The sequence below is a fragment of the Impatiens glandulifera genome, chromosome 2, assembly GCF_907164915.1.
Source record: "Impatiens glandulifera chromosome 2, dImpGla2.1, whole genome shotgun sequence".
NCBI classification, from domain to species: Eukaryota; Viridiplantae; Streptophyta; class Magnoliopsida; order Ericales; family Balsaminaceae; genus Impatiens; species Impatiens glandulifera.
In genome coordinates this window covers 14,907,830-14,923,139 of record NC_061863.1, presented here as the reverse complement: position 1 = coordinate 14,923,139, position 15,310 = coordinate 14,907,830, and the positions used below count along the sequence as shown (strand labels likewise).

The 15,310-nt window shown below is 26.4% G+C and overlaps 1 protein-coding gene across 1 annotated transcript; it reads right to left on the bottom strand.

Moving 5' to 3' along the window:
- Positions 1–1,824: 1,824 nt before the first annotated feature.
- LOC124927125 (transcription factor MYB1-like) lies at positions 1,825–5,040 on the bottom strand. Its single transcript, XM_047467478.1, has 3 exons — positions 4,892–5,040; positions 4,322–4,451; positions 1,825–2,451 (listed from the first exon to the last, which is right to left on the bottom strand). The coding sequence occupies exons 1-3, from the start codon at positions 5,013–5,015 to the stop codon at positions 1,866–1,868; spliced, it is 840 nt and encodes a 279-aa protein (XP_047323434.1). The 5' UTR covers positions 5,016–5,040; the 3' UTR covers positions 1,825–1,865.
- Between the last annotated feature and the right edge of the window lie 10,270 nt (positions 5,041–15,310).

The window sequence follows — 15,310 nt, the reverse complement described above, 5'->3', positions numbered from 1 at the left end:
TGTTATGTTGTAAGTTCGAAACATACCTATAATATTTTTTATTTTATTTTTAACTATTTTAAGTTTATGGACAGGTTAACCCACAATCCGACCCACGTATCTATTTACTCTCACATATATATTCAAATTAATCAAAACTCTCGGCCCGACAATTTGGATATTTTGAAATTAAGCATCATTATATATATATATATATATAATTATGTTGGAGGTTACACTACATTAATTTAATAATATATTAATACATTTTAATTATTTTTATAAAAAAAATTATTTATTTAAATTTATCACCATTTCATATTTTTTAAATAAATAATGAATTATTAAAAAAAATTAACAAGGCTTATGCCTACAGTTTGTCTGTAGCCATGGTGATTTTGTTGAGGTTTTGTTACAAGGAAATTGTAAGGTTATTTCTGTCTATAGTCTCATTCTTACTCTTAAAATGCAGTAGACGGTCAAATAAAAAGTAAAATTTTCAAATCAAAAATTTATTTTGAAACTTACAAAAATATTAATTTTCTTACCAATTTTTTAACATTTTTAATACTATCTACAAATTTATAGATTTTACAAATTAAATTCCAACATTTTTTCTATTTAATTAAAAAAAATTATAATAAAATTAATTATAAATTAATAATTTATATATATTAAAAATAAAATTAAACATCATTATATAAACGAAAGTTAAAATAAACCAAACAAGAAAATTACATTCAAACAAACATTACTAAAAATAAAAAATAAAAATAGTTCGTACACATAAAATAGACGATGCACCACTCTTTCCACATATAATCAATTAATGCATTATGAAGTAAAATGTGAGCTTCTTTATATCTTAATTTTTTTATCAAGATATGAAATCTTAAAATCGACTATTTTTTTCTTGAAATCTTTATGTAGTCTAAAATATTTTTATTTTTATAGGTAGTTTGCAATGTTATTTTTTTACTTTGTATTTTATTTTAATATATTTTTTAATTTATTTTTTTTTAATTATTATAAATTTAGGATACATAAAAAAATATAATTAAATATATATAAATATATAAAAAATAAAATTAAAAGATTATATAAAAAAATAAAATTAATTACATAAACAAGATTAATATATAAATAAATTATATAACAAAATAAAATTAAACTTATAACTTTAAACTCAGTTTATAAATATTAAAATATATGAGAATTGAAATATATATAAAAGAATATACAAGAGAAAAAATGGACAAAAACTCATGATGCATATGAGTGAAAACTCCAAAAGATTGAGACCATTAAAGATATTGAGATTTTTGAGGTGATTGATGTAGGGTTATAATATAAATTAAATAACTTAGGTTTGGGTTGGTTTAAGTTATTAATTAAATAACTTATTTGAGTTATTTAAATAATTATGGTTTTTTTATGTATTTATGTTATTGTATGAAAATATTTATATATATTAGTATTTATTAAAATAAGAAATTAAATAAATAATATTTCAATTGATATTAAAAACATGTAAGTATGATAAATTATTTAAATAACCCTTATGAAATTTGGCTTAATGGAAGCATCCAATCCTGTTTTGGGGATAAGTATTAAGATTATTATTTATTGTTTGATTAATTTATTTTTACTATAATGTGACTTTTCTATTATTTCATTAGTACTATTGATCTATAACTATTTTCTTGTCTCGTTATTTTAATGTAATTTATCTCAATATTTTCTTAAACCCTATCTTTACTATTTCAGACTTTTAACTTCATTATATGAGATGCCATTATTTAAATTTAAGGAAAACATTGTCACATTATTCATACATAACAATCAAATGCTTCAATTTAAACACTTATCCCAAAATATAAAACTAGCTAAAACAAAACATGTTCATCTCCTAGGAGGTTCCAAATATTTTCACATAAGAGGTCATCCCAATTGGTGTTTAGTTCGGGAAGAGTTTGTTGTTCAAGAAAAACACAATCTGCTTCTATGGCTGACTCTAGAGCAAAAGAGTGCGGTGTAGATAAATATTGTTGCCAATAATCATTTCCTTGTTCTGGAGACATGTCTTTACTTGGCATATCGATATCTACCTCCTCATTGTAGGGAGATTTCAAATTCCAAAGAGAACCTTCATTGTCTTGATCATGCTCTAATAGAGTTCTTTTTGATTGATTTGGATAGGTAAGTTTTGTTGTTTTATCGCATGTTTTGTGAATTATATTGTCACGTGTTTTAATCATCAACGATTTATTTTTCAAGAAAAACGAGTTCTTAGAGAAGGTTCGAGCTCGAGGTCGGATGACTTCAACCTTGTTTGATGTATCGATCTTTGGTAAAATATCAGATTTTAAGTTGGAATAATTTGGTTTTTGAGTCCTTTTTAGGTTGACGTTCCATAAATTCTTCACATCGTTCGCAGTTCTTCCTGGAATTCGACCGGCAATCAATGTCCATCTACATTAACACAAATAATAAATATTTAATTTTTATATGTATACAAATAGTTGGCAGCAAAATCGGTCTTACAAAATAATAATAATAATTGGTAATATATATATATATATGTTATTGATTTGTTTTACATGATGTTCTATGGAATTTTGGATTCAATTAAATTAAAGAGATTTATATTATTGATGAGAAATATTTTACTTTAGTTTTGATTTATTATAATACTAATATTAAAAATTATTTGTATTTAATTTCTTAAAAGGTGGGTAATATTATATTTTAAACCTTTGTGATAATTTTTCAGTTTATTATTAATGAATAAGTCTAAACTTAATTAAATAAAATTCTATAAAACTTAACTGGAATGATTAATACATTTTAAATGATTTGAATGAAATAGGTATAACAATTTTGTATTTTTTTTTTCTATATACGGTTAATCAATAAATTATAACTATTATTCAGTGAAGAGTGGGTTTACCTGAATCTAACCTAAACCTGAATTAATAGTTTAAGTTTAGTTCGGGGTTGAGTTTTTGTTCCAAATGTATTACCCCAATTATTCAAGCTCAAACCTTTCCAATGACTTCATTTTTTAATTTAAATTAATTAAACATTTTTTTTTTAAAAAAAACAACACCAAAAGTTATTCTTTAAATATTTTAGTTAACCGCAATTTAATTATTAATAGTCTTTTAATTCAATAATTAAACTTTTCATAACACATCAAATAAAATTGTTTATATAACTTTAATTCAAATAACACTTATTTGAATGAGTTATTTAAATTAGCTGAATTCAATATAATGAGGTAGTACTTTGGGCTTATTTGGATTTTAATTAATGTAATAATTTGATAATTGAAAAAAATATTTGGATTAAATTAATAATTTTATATTTGAAAAAACAAATAGTATTTTGATAATGATTTTGTAGGAATGATTATTATTTTTTAATATATAATAATAAAATAAATAATAATAATTTAAAATAAATAATATTTTAATTAATAAATTTGATGACGAAAGAAGATAAAGAATTGAAATGTTTTTGGTTTTGGTCATTTTTACCGGTTAATTTTAATGATTGTAGTAGCGGCCAACGTTCACATTACATAGGATCAACTATTTTATTTAAATATGTTAATTAAAATAATTTCTGAAATTATTTAATTAACCTTGTTCAAGTATAATTTATTTTCAGGTTATTAAAGATATGTTATATAGATACAAAAATAAAGTATAAAGGTATTAAAAATAATAATTATTTTTAAAACAAAATACGTATTTTTTTATTATGAAAAATGAATAATAACCCACTAAGTAGCTAAGTGTGCCAATAGTGGTTAAGAATTAAATATATGATTTTTGTCTTTTAGCACTTAACTCTTATAGTAGGTATAAAGTTTAGTACTTTAAACATTATATTTATTATATTTTATTTTGAATTGTATTTTGTTTCCTTATCAAGTTTACAATTTGTATTATTTATTTTGGTTGGACTTGTTTACCATAAAAAAAATTTATTTTTCCACTACTATAATTGAAAATTGAAAATAGTTTTATTCTTTCAAAATTATAATCTTAACTATTTTTTAGATAATTATATATATAATCATTATCATTCCAAAAAATTAAGTTTATAAAGAAACAAACATGTTAGCTATATACTAATTATTTACAAGTTTGATGCATACCATTATCATTTTTTAAAATTGTTTTCAAAAGAATGATAATTATGAAAGAGCATGTGAAAATATTATTTCTCGAGATTTGTGTAGATCAACATACCAAAAGAATTTTTAATTTTATAATATATATACAAATATAATTATAGATTTTTATCAAAGATTATGATTAAAATAATTTATAACCTGTTGCCTAGCAGCTTGTGAAGCCTAACAATGAGATCAATCTCATCGTCAGCAAAACTTCCTCTTTTGATATTGGGGCTTAAATAGTTTAACCATCTCAATCTGCAACTTTTTCTGCATCGATTCAATCCTAATAATCACAATAAAAGAATTTTAGTTAGGTTAGCAACTTAAGTCTTGTTTGATTTGAATTTAGTAAATAATCTCAACATAATCAAACATCATTTAACTCTACTCTTATTAATTGTATCACTCAATTTTATTAATCAAAATATTAAAATACATTATTTTTATTTTAAAATTCTTTACCATTATATACATATTAATACCTTTTGAATTATTTTACCAAAAATACATCGTTTCCTTAAAATCACTAACAATCCACTTATTTGCTCTTATTGGGTAATCGCTTTGCTAGAATAAAAAAATGATATCAAAATTGCTAAACTGTTTGATTTAATTTATTTCTAGATTTATTCTTACAAAACTATTGTAAATAGTTTATACAAAACATAATTAATTTCTAATATTTATAATGATTTTGTAAAATTTAAAATATATTTATAGTACCTGAAGTTTTGGGAATAAGGTGCCAATTTCCTTCTCCATGTTTATGAATGTAGCGGGTAAGGAGAAGATCTTCTTCCGCGGACCATGCACCCTTTCTAATTCCTAGACCTTCCACTTTCATCATAACTTTAACTTCAACTTCTACCTCTACTTCCTATTAAATATATAAATTATAATAATGATAATGAAATTTTTGAGAAAATTAAGAAGAAAAGGAAAACCCACCGGCGCCGGCCGCTAGATCCAACACAAAATAGAATGTTAAGTAAGTAGAAACGTAGGCTAATATTTATATAAATAAAGCGAGGGGGAATGCATGTGTAACAGTGTAACTTGTAAGGATGAATGAATGCGATCGATATTTTCTCGTCCTTTTCATGATAGCTTTGGAATACTAAATCAAAGGAAAAGCAGGACGTGTAACTTTTTTATTCACATGGATAATATGAGATTGAAAAACTGACAGCAGATACATGGCCTTCTTTGATCTTTGGGTTGTTGAATTTTGTTTTTGAAGAGGAACTAATTAGAAAAACTAAGAAGGGTAAGTAAAGAAAAAAAATATTATTTTATTTTTGTTGGGTATAACAGTTGACTCTATTATTCTTTCACTGAAATTCCATCTTTAAATCATTTTTCTTTTTGTTTTTATTTATAATTTAACCATCATTTCATTAATCTAATAATTATTTTTATTTATTAAAATACAAAAATTATTCTTTATTAAATTATTTTAAAATAATTTATCATTCAATATAAAGAGAAATATACCTCCAATTGGTTAAAAACATCCAAAAACTAATTTTTTTTAATTATTCAAAAGTGGAATAAACCCCCAAAACAAATCTAATATCAAACAAAGGTAAAGATTTATTTAAACAAAACAAAAATCAAATATAATTTTACAATCTCTATAGTCAACAAATAATTTAATTTATTAATTAAAATATTAAATAATATTTATTTTTATTTATATATACATATATCAACACCATTTTAATTTTTTTACCAAAAAAAAAACTCCACCTAATAATCATCATTTATTTCTCTCTTTGAGGGCTAGTTTGATGGAGTGAGGTTTTTTTTTAGGTTTTATCACTTTAACCATTTAATCAATCTTTTTATTTATTAAAATATTTTAGTATTTTAAAATTTATCTTAAATGTTGTGATTGATGATTGGAAATTTTGATTTTGTATAAATTAATTATAAAATGGTGAGTTATGGAGCCTACTGTCACGGCCCATTGGTATGGAGTGCATATGTCAAGCCCACAAAGTGCATTTTCTAGAATATTCCGGATTTTTGTGGTCATTTCTAGAACTCTCTAGAATTCTCTAGGAGTTCCTGAATTTTGGTTGGTCATGGAACTCTCTAGATTTCTATAGGAGTTGCCTTTTATTGAGTGAGGTCATGGAACTCTCTAGAATTCTATAGGAGTTCCTCTTTTTGTAAGTATGGTCATGGAACTTTCTAGAATTCTCTAGGAAGTTCCTTTTGTATGTAAGGTGGGAGAACTCTCTAGAATTCTCTAGGAGTTCTCATGTATAGGTGCTAGTAGAATTCTCTAGAAACCTCTAAGAATTCTTAGGATTAGATTAATAATAGAAGAGTCTAGAAATGTCTAGGACAAGGAAGATCTAGAATGATCTTCCCACTTGTATATAAACAAGTCTAGGTCATAGAACTCAATACAACCAATGTTTAAAGCACTTAACACTTGTAATACCTCACTCTTGTAAGTAATAAACAAGATATTCTCCAAGCTCTTTCTCTTTCAAATTGTTCCATCTTCTTGCATCTTTTAAGAGGTTGACTAACTAGGATTGTGGCAATCTAGCTTAGTGCCGCGCGGGACGAGAGAATATTCGGTGACCGAGTTTCTGCCCGTGACACTATACTTATAATAAATTCTACATTGTTAATTAGAGTTTATTGGGTTTTCTTTTTGGTTTTGGGCTTGGGCATGACCAAAGTTATTTAGGTTTATTACCTGAATGTTTACACTATAAATATGTAATTATTAAGGGTTTACATTGCGAAGACTGAATTTTAGAGAGATAAAGTGTGAGGCAAAAACTCGGTATTTATTCTTCTTCATAGTGAAATCTGGTAGTGACTGAAGTGGTTGTAGCTCAATTTGAGTGAACCACTATAAATTTGTGTCTTCTTGTGTTCTTCTTTTTTGCATTTTTACAGATTGTTTCAAGCTGGTCGAATTTGAGAGTTACAAATCCTAACAACTAGTATCAGAGCAGCTAGGCTAGATCTGAGCATTGGAAACAATGACAAGTGAGAACAGTATAGGACATGTGATTGAAAGATTTAATGGGATAGATTATGCCTTTTGGAGAATGCAGATTGAAGATTATCTCTATGGAAAGAAACTTCATTTTCCTTTGAGTGAGAAACTAGAGAAGATGGATGAAGCTGAATGGAAACTCCTTGATAGATAGGTTTTGGGAGTTGTCCGATTAACGCTAGCCAAGACGGTTGCTCACAATGTAGCAAATGAGAAGACCACCATGGGTCTGATGAAATCTCTTTCTAATATGTATGAGAAACCATCTACTAACAACAATGTACACTTAATGAAAAGACTATTTTACTTAAGAATTTTTTATGGTACTTCTGTCACTACTCATTTGAATGAATTCAATACAATTGTGAATCAATTGCTATCTGTTGAGATTGATTTTGAGGATGAAGTTAGTACACTGATTTTGTTAGCATCTCTACCAAATAGTTGGGAACCTATGTGGGCAGCAATTAGTAATTCAGTTGGAAATGCTAAACTGAAATTTGTTGAAGTAAGAGATCGTATTCTTACTGAAGAGGTTCGTAAAATTGATTATGGTGAAACATTCAAAGGTTCTGCTCTGAATGTGGAAAATAGGGGTAGAAATAATGATAGAAATTTCAACCGATGTAAGAGCATATATATGTCAAGGAGCAGGAGGAATCAGTCCAAGTCTGGGCGGACATTTGAGTGCTGAAATTATGGTAAACAGGGTCATTTGAAGAGGAACTACAAAGCACCGAAGGGAAACAGTGATGATAAAATGATACAGCCAACGTTGTTACAGAAACTATCACTAATGCATTACTTTTTTCTGTTGATAGCCTGATAGATTCATGGGTTTTGGACTCGGGAGCATCTTTCCACACCACTGCCCACAAAGAATTAATGGAGAATTATGTGGCTGGAAATTGTGGGAAAGTTTATCTCGCAGATGGTGAGCCACTAGATATTGTTGGCATCGAGGACATCAAATTGAAGATGACAAATGGTTCTGTTTGGAAGATTAATAAGGTGAGACACATTTCAGGTTTAATGCGCAATCTGATTTCTGTTACACAACTTGATTAAGAAGGTCACAATTTCAGTTGTTGAAATGGTGCGTGGAAGGTGACTAAAGGAGCAATTGTTTTTGCTCGAGGTCATAAAACTGGAACGTTATACACAACTTCAACTTGTAGAGAAACAGTTGCTGCTGTAGTTGATGACTCGAAGAATAGTGAGTTGTGGCATTACAGGTTGGGCCATATGAGTGAAAAGGGGATAAAAATTCTTTTGATGAATGGATAGATTCCAGAACTGAAGTCTGTTGAACATCAGTTATGTGAAAACTGCATTCTTGGAAAACAGAAACGGGTAAGTTTCTTAAAGATTGGGAAGGAGCTCAAGAAAGAAAGGCTAGAGTTGGTACACACTGATGTGTGGGGACCTGCACCTGTTTCTTCTATTTTCAGATCACAATACTACGTGACGTTTATAGATGATTCGACAAGAAAGGTATGGGTATATTTTATGAAACACAAGTCTGAAGTATTTGCTATTTTCAAGAAATGGAAGGCTTTTATTGAAAATGAAACAAATCAGAAAGTTAAGTGCTTGAGATCCGACAACGGAGGTGAATATATCAATTCAGATTTCAAAGAGTATTGTGATGTGAATGGGATCAGTATAATGAAGACTGTTCCCCGAACGCCTCAAGAGAATGGAGTAGCTGAACGAATGAATCGAACATTGAACGAGCATGCTAGAAGTATGAGATTGCATGCAGGGCTGCCTAAAACCTTCTGGGAAGAAGCTATCAATATTGCTGCCTATTTGATAAACAGGGGACCCTCTGTTCCCTTGAATTCAGAATTTCTGAAGAAGCTTGGAGCAATAAAAATGTAAACTTTTCTTATTTGAAAGCGTTTGGTTGTTTATCATATGTTCATATTAATGAATGTGATAGGAGCAAGCTTGATCCAATGTCTAATAAATGTTTTTTCATTGGTTATGGTGATATCGAGTTTGGTTATCGTTCCTGGGATAATCAAAATCGGAAGATCATTCGCAGTAGAAATGTTATTTTCAATGAACAAGTTCTCTACAATGATTGTGTTGGGAAGACATCAGATGGTGATTCCAAGTTGGAAGAGACTGGTACAGTCGATTTGATAGAATTTTCAGCTGAATATATACCGGTTGTCGAAGAAGAACAATGTGTTGTTGAAGATAAAATCGTTGAGAACGTGGCCCCAGAGGTAAATCAGCAAACACTGGTTATACAGTTGAAAAGATAATCAAAGAATCGAAAACCAGTTGAGAGGTGGTCTCCATCTCTGAACTATATCTTGTTGACAGATATAGGTGAACCTAAATGTTATGAGGAAGCAATACAATCTGATGAATCGATTAAGTGGGAGTCTGCTATGAAAGATGAGATGGACTCTTTGATGTTGAATCATACTTGGGAGGTCATTGAGCTACCAAAGGGAAAGAAAACACTTCACAACAAATGGATCTTCAGGATTAAAGAAGAACATGATAAAACCATGAGGTACAAAGCAAGATTGATTGTGAAAGGATTTCAACAGAAAGAAGGTATTGGCTACAATGAGATCTTCTCTCCTGTAGTTAAATTGATGACAATCAGAACTATTTTGAGTTTGGTTGTGAAAAAAGACCTTCATCTTCAACAAATGGATGTCAAAACTGATTTTCTTCATGGTGATTTAGATGAAAAGATTTATATGCGACAGCCAGAAGGATTTGAAATCAAAGGAAAAGATGAGTTTGTGTGTAAACTTCAGAAGAGTCTGTATGGTTTGAAATAGGCTCCAAGGAAATAGTACAAGAAATTCGATACCTTTATGAAAACTAACAATTTTCTAAGGTGTGAAGCTGATCATTGTTGTTATACTAAGAGGTTTGATAAATCGTACATTATTCTACTCCTCTATGTTGATGACATGTTGATTACTGGAGCAAGTTTGTATGAGATTAACAAGCTCAAGAAAGAGTTGTCTGAAAATTTTGCAATGAAGGATTTGGGTGTTGCTAAACAAATCCTTGGGATGGGAATTTTCAGGGATGAAAAAGTTCTCAAGCTTTTACAAGAAGAATATGCGAAGAAAGTTCTTAGAAGGTTTAACTTGTATGATGCAAAACTAGTTACTATCCCCTTAGCTAGTAATTTAGATTATCTAAAGATCAGTCGCTTTCAACAGAGGAGGAGAAAAATTACATGGCAACTGTTCTGTATGCCTCTACCATTGGTTGTATTATGTATGCGATGGTTTGCACAAGACCAGACATAGTACATGCAATGGGAGTTGTTAGCAGATTCATGAGCAATCTGGGTAGACAACATTGGGAAGTAGTAAAGTGGATACTACGATACTTAAAAAGAAGTACGGGTCTCGCTTTGTGTTTTCGAAAGTCTAATATGGGTTTGGAAGGATATGTTGATGCTGACAATGTTGGTGATGTGGATAGTAGGAAGGGCACAACAGGGTATATTTATACTTTGTGAGGTACTCAATCAGTTGGGTTTCAAAATTGCAGAAGATTGTTGCTCTTTCTAGTTGTGAGGCAGAGTATGTTGCTGTGATAGAGGCTGCTAAGGAGATGATGTGGTTACAACCCTTTGTGCGAGAATTGGGTCAAGACTATGAGGGAAGTGTGTTGCGATGCGACAGTCAGAGTGCCATTCATTTGGCAAAGAATCCTGTTTATCATGGCAGGACGAAGCATATACAAGTTCGTTATCATTTCATTCGGTCAGCTTTAGAAGATGGAGTATTAGCTCTTGAGAAGATTCCCGGGAGTGAGAATCCAGCTGATATGTTGACGAAATCTGTGACAAATGAGAAACTGAAGTTGTGTGCAACTTCAGTTGGTCTTCTTCGTTAAGACATTGGATGGAAAACCGCCACCGATCGAGAGATGATGAAATTAGTCTCCAAGTGGGAGATTGTTGAGTTATGAAGCTTACACTTATAATAAATTCTATATTGTTAATTAGAGTTTATTGAGTTTTCTTTTTGGTTTTGGGCTTGGGCCTGACCAAAGTTATTTAGGTTTATTACCTGAATGTTTACCCTATAAATATGTGATTATTAAGAGTTTACATTGTGAAGACTGAATTCTTGTGTTCTTCTTTCTTGCATTTTTACAGATTGTTTCAAGCTGATCGGGTTTGGGAGATACAAATCCTAACATAAAACCATAAACTATCTAGGCTTAACCTTCCAAGATGATTTTTTTTAAAACTCTCCCATGCATAATTCTTTTTGGAAGACTATTGTTTATTTAACCTTACATAAAATTTTAAAAAAAATATATTTGGGAAAAACATTATACAAAAAGATGTTTTAGGTAACATTTTCTAAAATTTATAAAAAAATACAAATTTATGGTAAGATTAATGTGCAACTTTGATTTCTTAATTTTTTTAATATTTGTTTAAAATGATATATAAAATGTATAATAATTTAATATTAAATTATTAAAAATAACTTAATTTAATTGTGAAAAGATCAAAATAAACATATTTATTTATTTTTGGTTAAGTTGCTACTCTAGGGTTGATGCTTGTATTCTTTTGATAATTTAGATCATAATAATGCTTTCAAGTTTGGAAAAAATATCATATATTTAATTATCAATTTGTGTCAAATTTATTTGTGAATTAAAAATATTTTGGTTTTGTATATCAATATAACTTGTATATGTGAACCATGAACCTAACATAAACATGGACACATATAAACCACTAGAATATTATTAATTTGTTGTTTAATATTTTTAATTATTTGTTAGGAATGACTGAAAGAAGGATTTCCTACCCAACTACTGGGACTTGTTAAAAACTCTTCGTAGAAGATTTTTGTTTAAAACTATATAAATTAAAATTATTAAATTTATTAAATATTTAAAATAAAATTATAATTTGAAAATATTTTATTATGTTAAATAAAGTTAGTAAGTAAATAATATGGAATATATATTATATATAAACAACCATTTAAAAAAAAGTGTTTTTCTATGTTTTCTTCTGCATAAGAATATTTATAATTTGAATCCTAAACATTGAAGAAATCTTTTACATATTTTTATTTTTCACTTTTTTTTCTTGTAAACATATTTTAGTTTACAATTTGTATGAACAATTATTTACTTGTTTTGTGATTGAGTTTGGTGTTAATCGGGATTTTTATAATTTTCTATGTTGTCAATTAATGAAAAAATATCACTTTTATAAAATAAAAAATTATGTAAAAATTAATTTTTTTAATGAAATTTTATTTGTCTAATTTAATCATATTTTTATTTGCATTCAAATAAAATCAGTTACATTTGTATTTGGTAATAGAGTTAATTCATATAACTAATAATCCATTTCAAAATTAATTATTTCATAATTATAAAAATAAATGATTTTTTAATTTGTAGGTTCGATGTTAATATTTTTTAGGCTGACTTGTTTGATGTTTTTATTTAGAAGTTTGTTTAAATATTTTATAATTATAAAAAAAAAAAAATATTTTTAAAATAGTATTAAAATTTTTTGATAAAAAATAAATTATTTAAGTTTATAATTTTTTAATTATTATAATGTTTTAAAAAATTTAAATTTAAATGTTATAGAAATAAAATAATATTTTTTAATATTTTAATTGATAAATTAAATAATTCAAAACTTAAAATAAAATAAAATAGATTATATGAATTATAGATAAAATTCTAAATTTGTATATTTGTTTGGAAAATTTTTTAACTCATAAATTTAATTAATTTATATATTTTAAAATATTATTTCATTTAAATCAATATCATATAATAATATAATAAGATATTTAAAAAACAATTAAAACAATTTTTTTTTCAAACCCATATCTAGCTCCTTTTTCAAAGAAGACCTTTTATTTTTATTTTTTAACTTTTTAATTATTCAATTAATAAGTCAAAATATTAAAATATTTTAATATTATTTTTATAAAATTTAAATGCAAAATAATATTTTTTTGCATTATTTATGATTTCCCAAAACCAATATCATACTAATCATAATTTTTAGCTCCGATATTTAAAAATAAGCAAGGTCAAATTTGATTTGAGTTTTTAAATAACTCAAACAAAATTAACATTATTTCACTCTCTTCACATTCATTATAATACTTAATTATTAATCAAAATAATTAAATCATATATTTTCAATTATTATTTTTCATTTTATTATTTTATGTTTTTTTAAGTTCCTAATAACTCCGGTCGAACCAACTCTTAAAAACATTGCTATCATTTTTTAATGTAGGTTGGGTAAGAGTCAAATATCATACTTTGATAAGTCCGAATTTTTAGCTTCTTTATCTTAAAAATAGATATGATTAAAAGTAAGTTAGAGACACGTCGCTATCATTTAAAAGTGAGTGGTAAGATAGTCAAATATCATATTTAATTGTAATATGCAAATATATATATATATATATATATATATATATATATATATATATATATATATATATGAATAAACTTTATTATATAATTTAAAAAATTCAAAAATTTTATTCATTTTATCTAATTTTTAATAATTTAATTAAAATTTTATATTAAATACAAATAATATTAATTTTTACTTTAACTATTTTAAAATATTTGTGACCTTAATTTGTGATAAAATAATAATTTTGAAACTACAATTTATTGGTTTGTACCATGAATATTCTAGTTTTTTTTCTGATTTATTATGAGTTTATAACATCTAGGTACTATTTTTTTCCAAATTTATATTTTTTATTAGATACTTAATATCTATTATTATTTACATAAGTTTTTGCAAAACATATAAATTTACTATTAAATACTTAATAATTTTACTATGGTCAAATTTGTCTTTACAACCTTACTCTCTCTCCACATATTTAAGTATTTATAACCACTCAAATTTTTATATTTAATTTTTAAGAAGATTGAAAAGACCTTTCCATTTCAATATGAATTCAAACACATAGAATGGATGTCAGGCGAAAATTCTTGTAAATAGATTCAGAGGAGGTGTAATAATTTTGTAATAGTTAAATATATGATTGTTAGAAATTTACATGTTATGCCGTAAACTGAGTCAGGTTCGGTGATATCGATAGACATGAAAACTCCACACGTTGCTTCTCTAGTTAGTACACAAGTCTAGTTAGATCACCTCTGGTTAGTACACAAGTCTAATTAGATCACCTGCCTTCCACTGCTAGTTAGTACACAAGTCTAGTTAGATCACCTGCCTTCGACTGCTAGACGTATTAATTGAAAATATGGTTGATTTTAAATAACCTAGTTATATCACCTGCCTTGTTAGGATTGGAGTTATTTAAATAACCTAAAGAGGGAAAAAAATAATGATGATTAATGATTTTAAAGAAGTCATAATTATTTTTTGGTAAAAAGACTTAAAAGGTATTGATTTATATAAATAAAATAAAAAATAATAATTTTAAATAAAGGGTATTTTAGTATTTTGGTTAATGAAATAAATGATATGATTGATGGAAGTGATTGATTAAAAAATTAGTTTTGTATAGGTTATTTACAAAACATAAGAAGAACAAGGCCTAAGTTTAAAATTTATCTTTTTGTTTTTTTTTTTATTAATTACTGCCTATAAATTAATTATTTACGTGTTCATCGAAATTTTAGTCACATTATAAATTATAAAATATTTAAGAAGAATATACAAAATATTGCACTCTTAACTTTCGATTATATATTATATTATTTCATAAATAAATAATTTATAGTCTTTAAGATCTTTAACACCATAATAAAACTATTTAATTATATATTATTTATTTCATAAATAAATAACATTCTTTTAAAATCTTGATTTTATAATTAAACCCGCTTTAATTATATATATATATATATATAAATATTAACAATTAACCATAATGTATTCCGTATAATATGTATATGTTTACCCTATTAAACATATACATATTATACGTAATACATGAAAGTAATTTGATTTCGACTTTTAAAATAATTTGATAAAATTATCTTTAATAATTGTCTTATTCAAAATTAGACATTACACATTAAATTAAATGATACAATTCCTTCAATCTCTCACTTGTCCTTAAAAATAT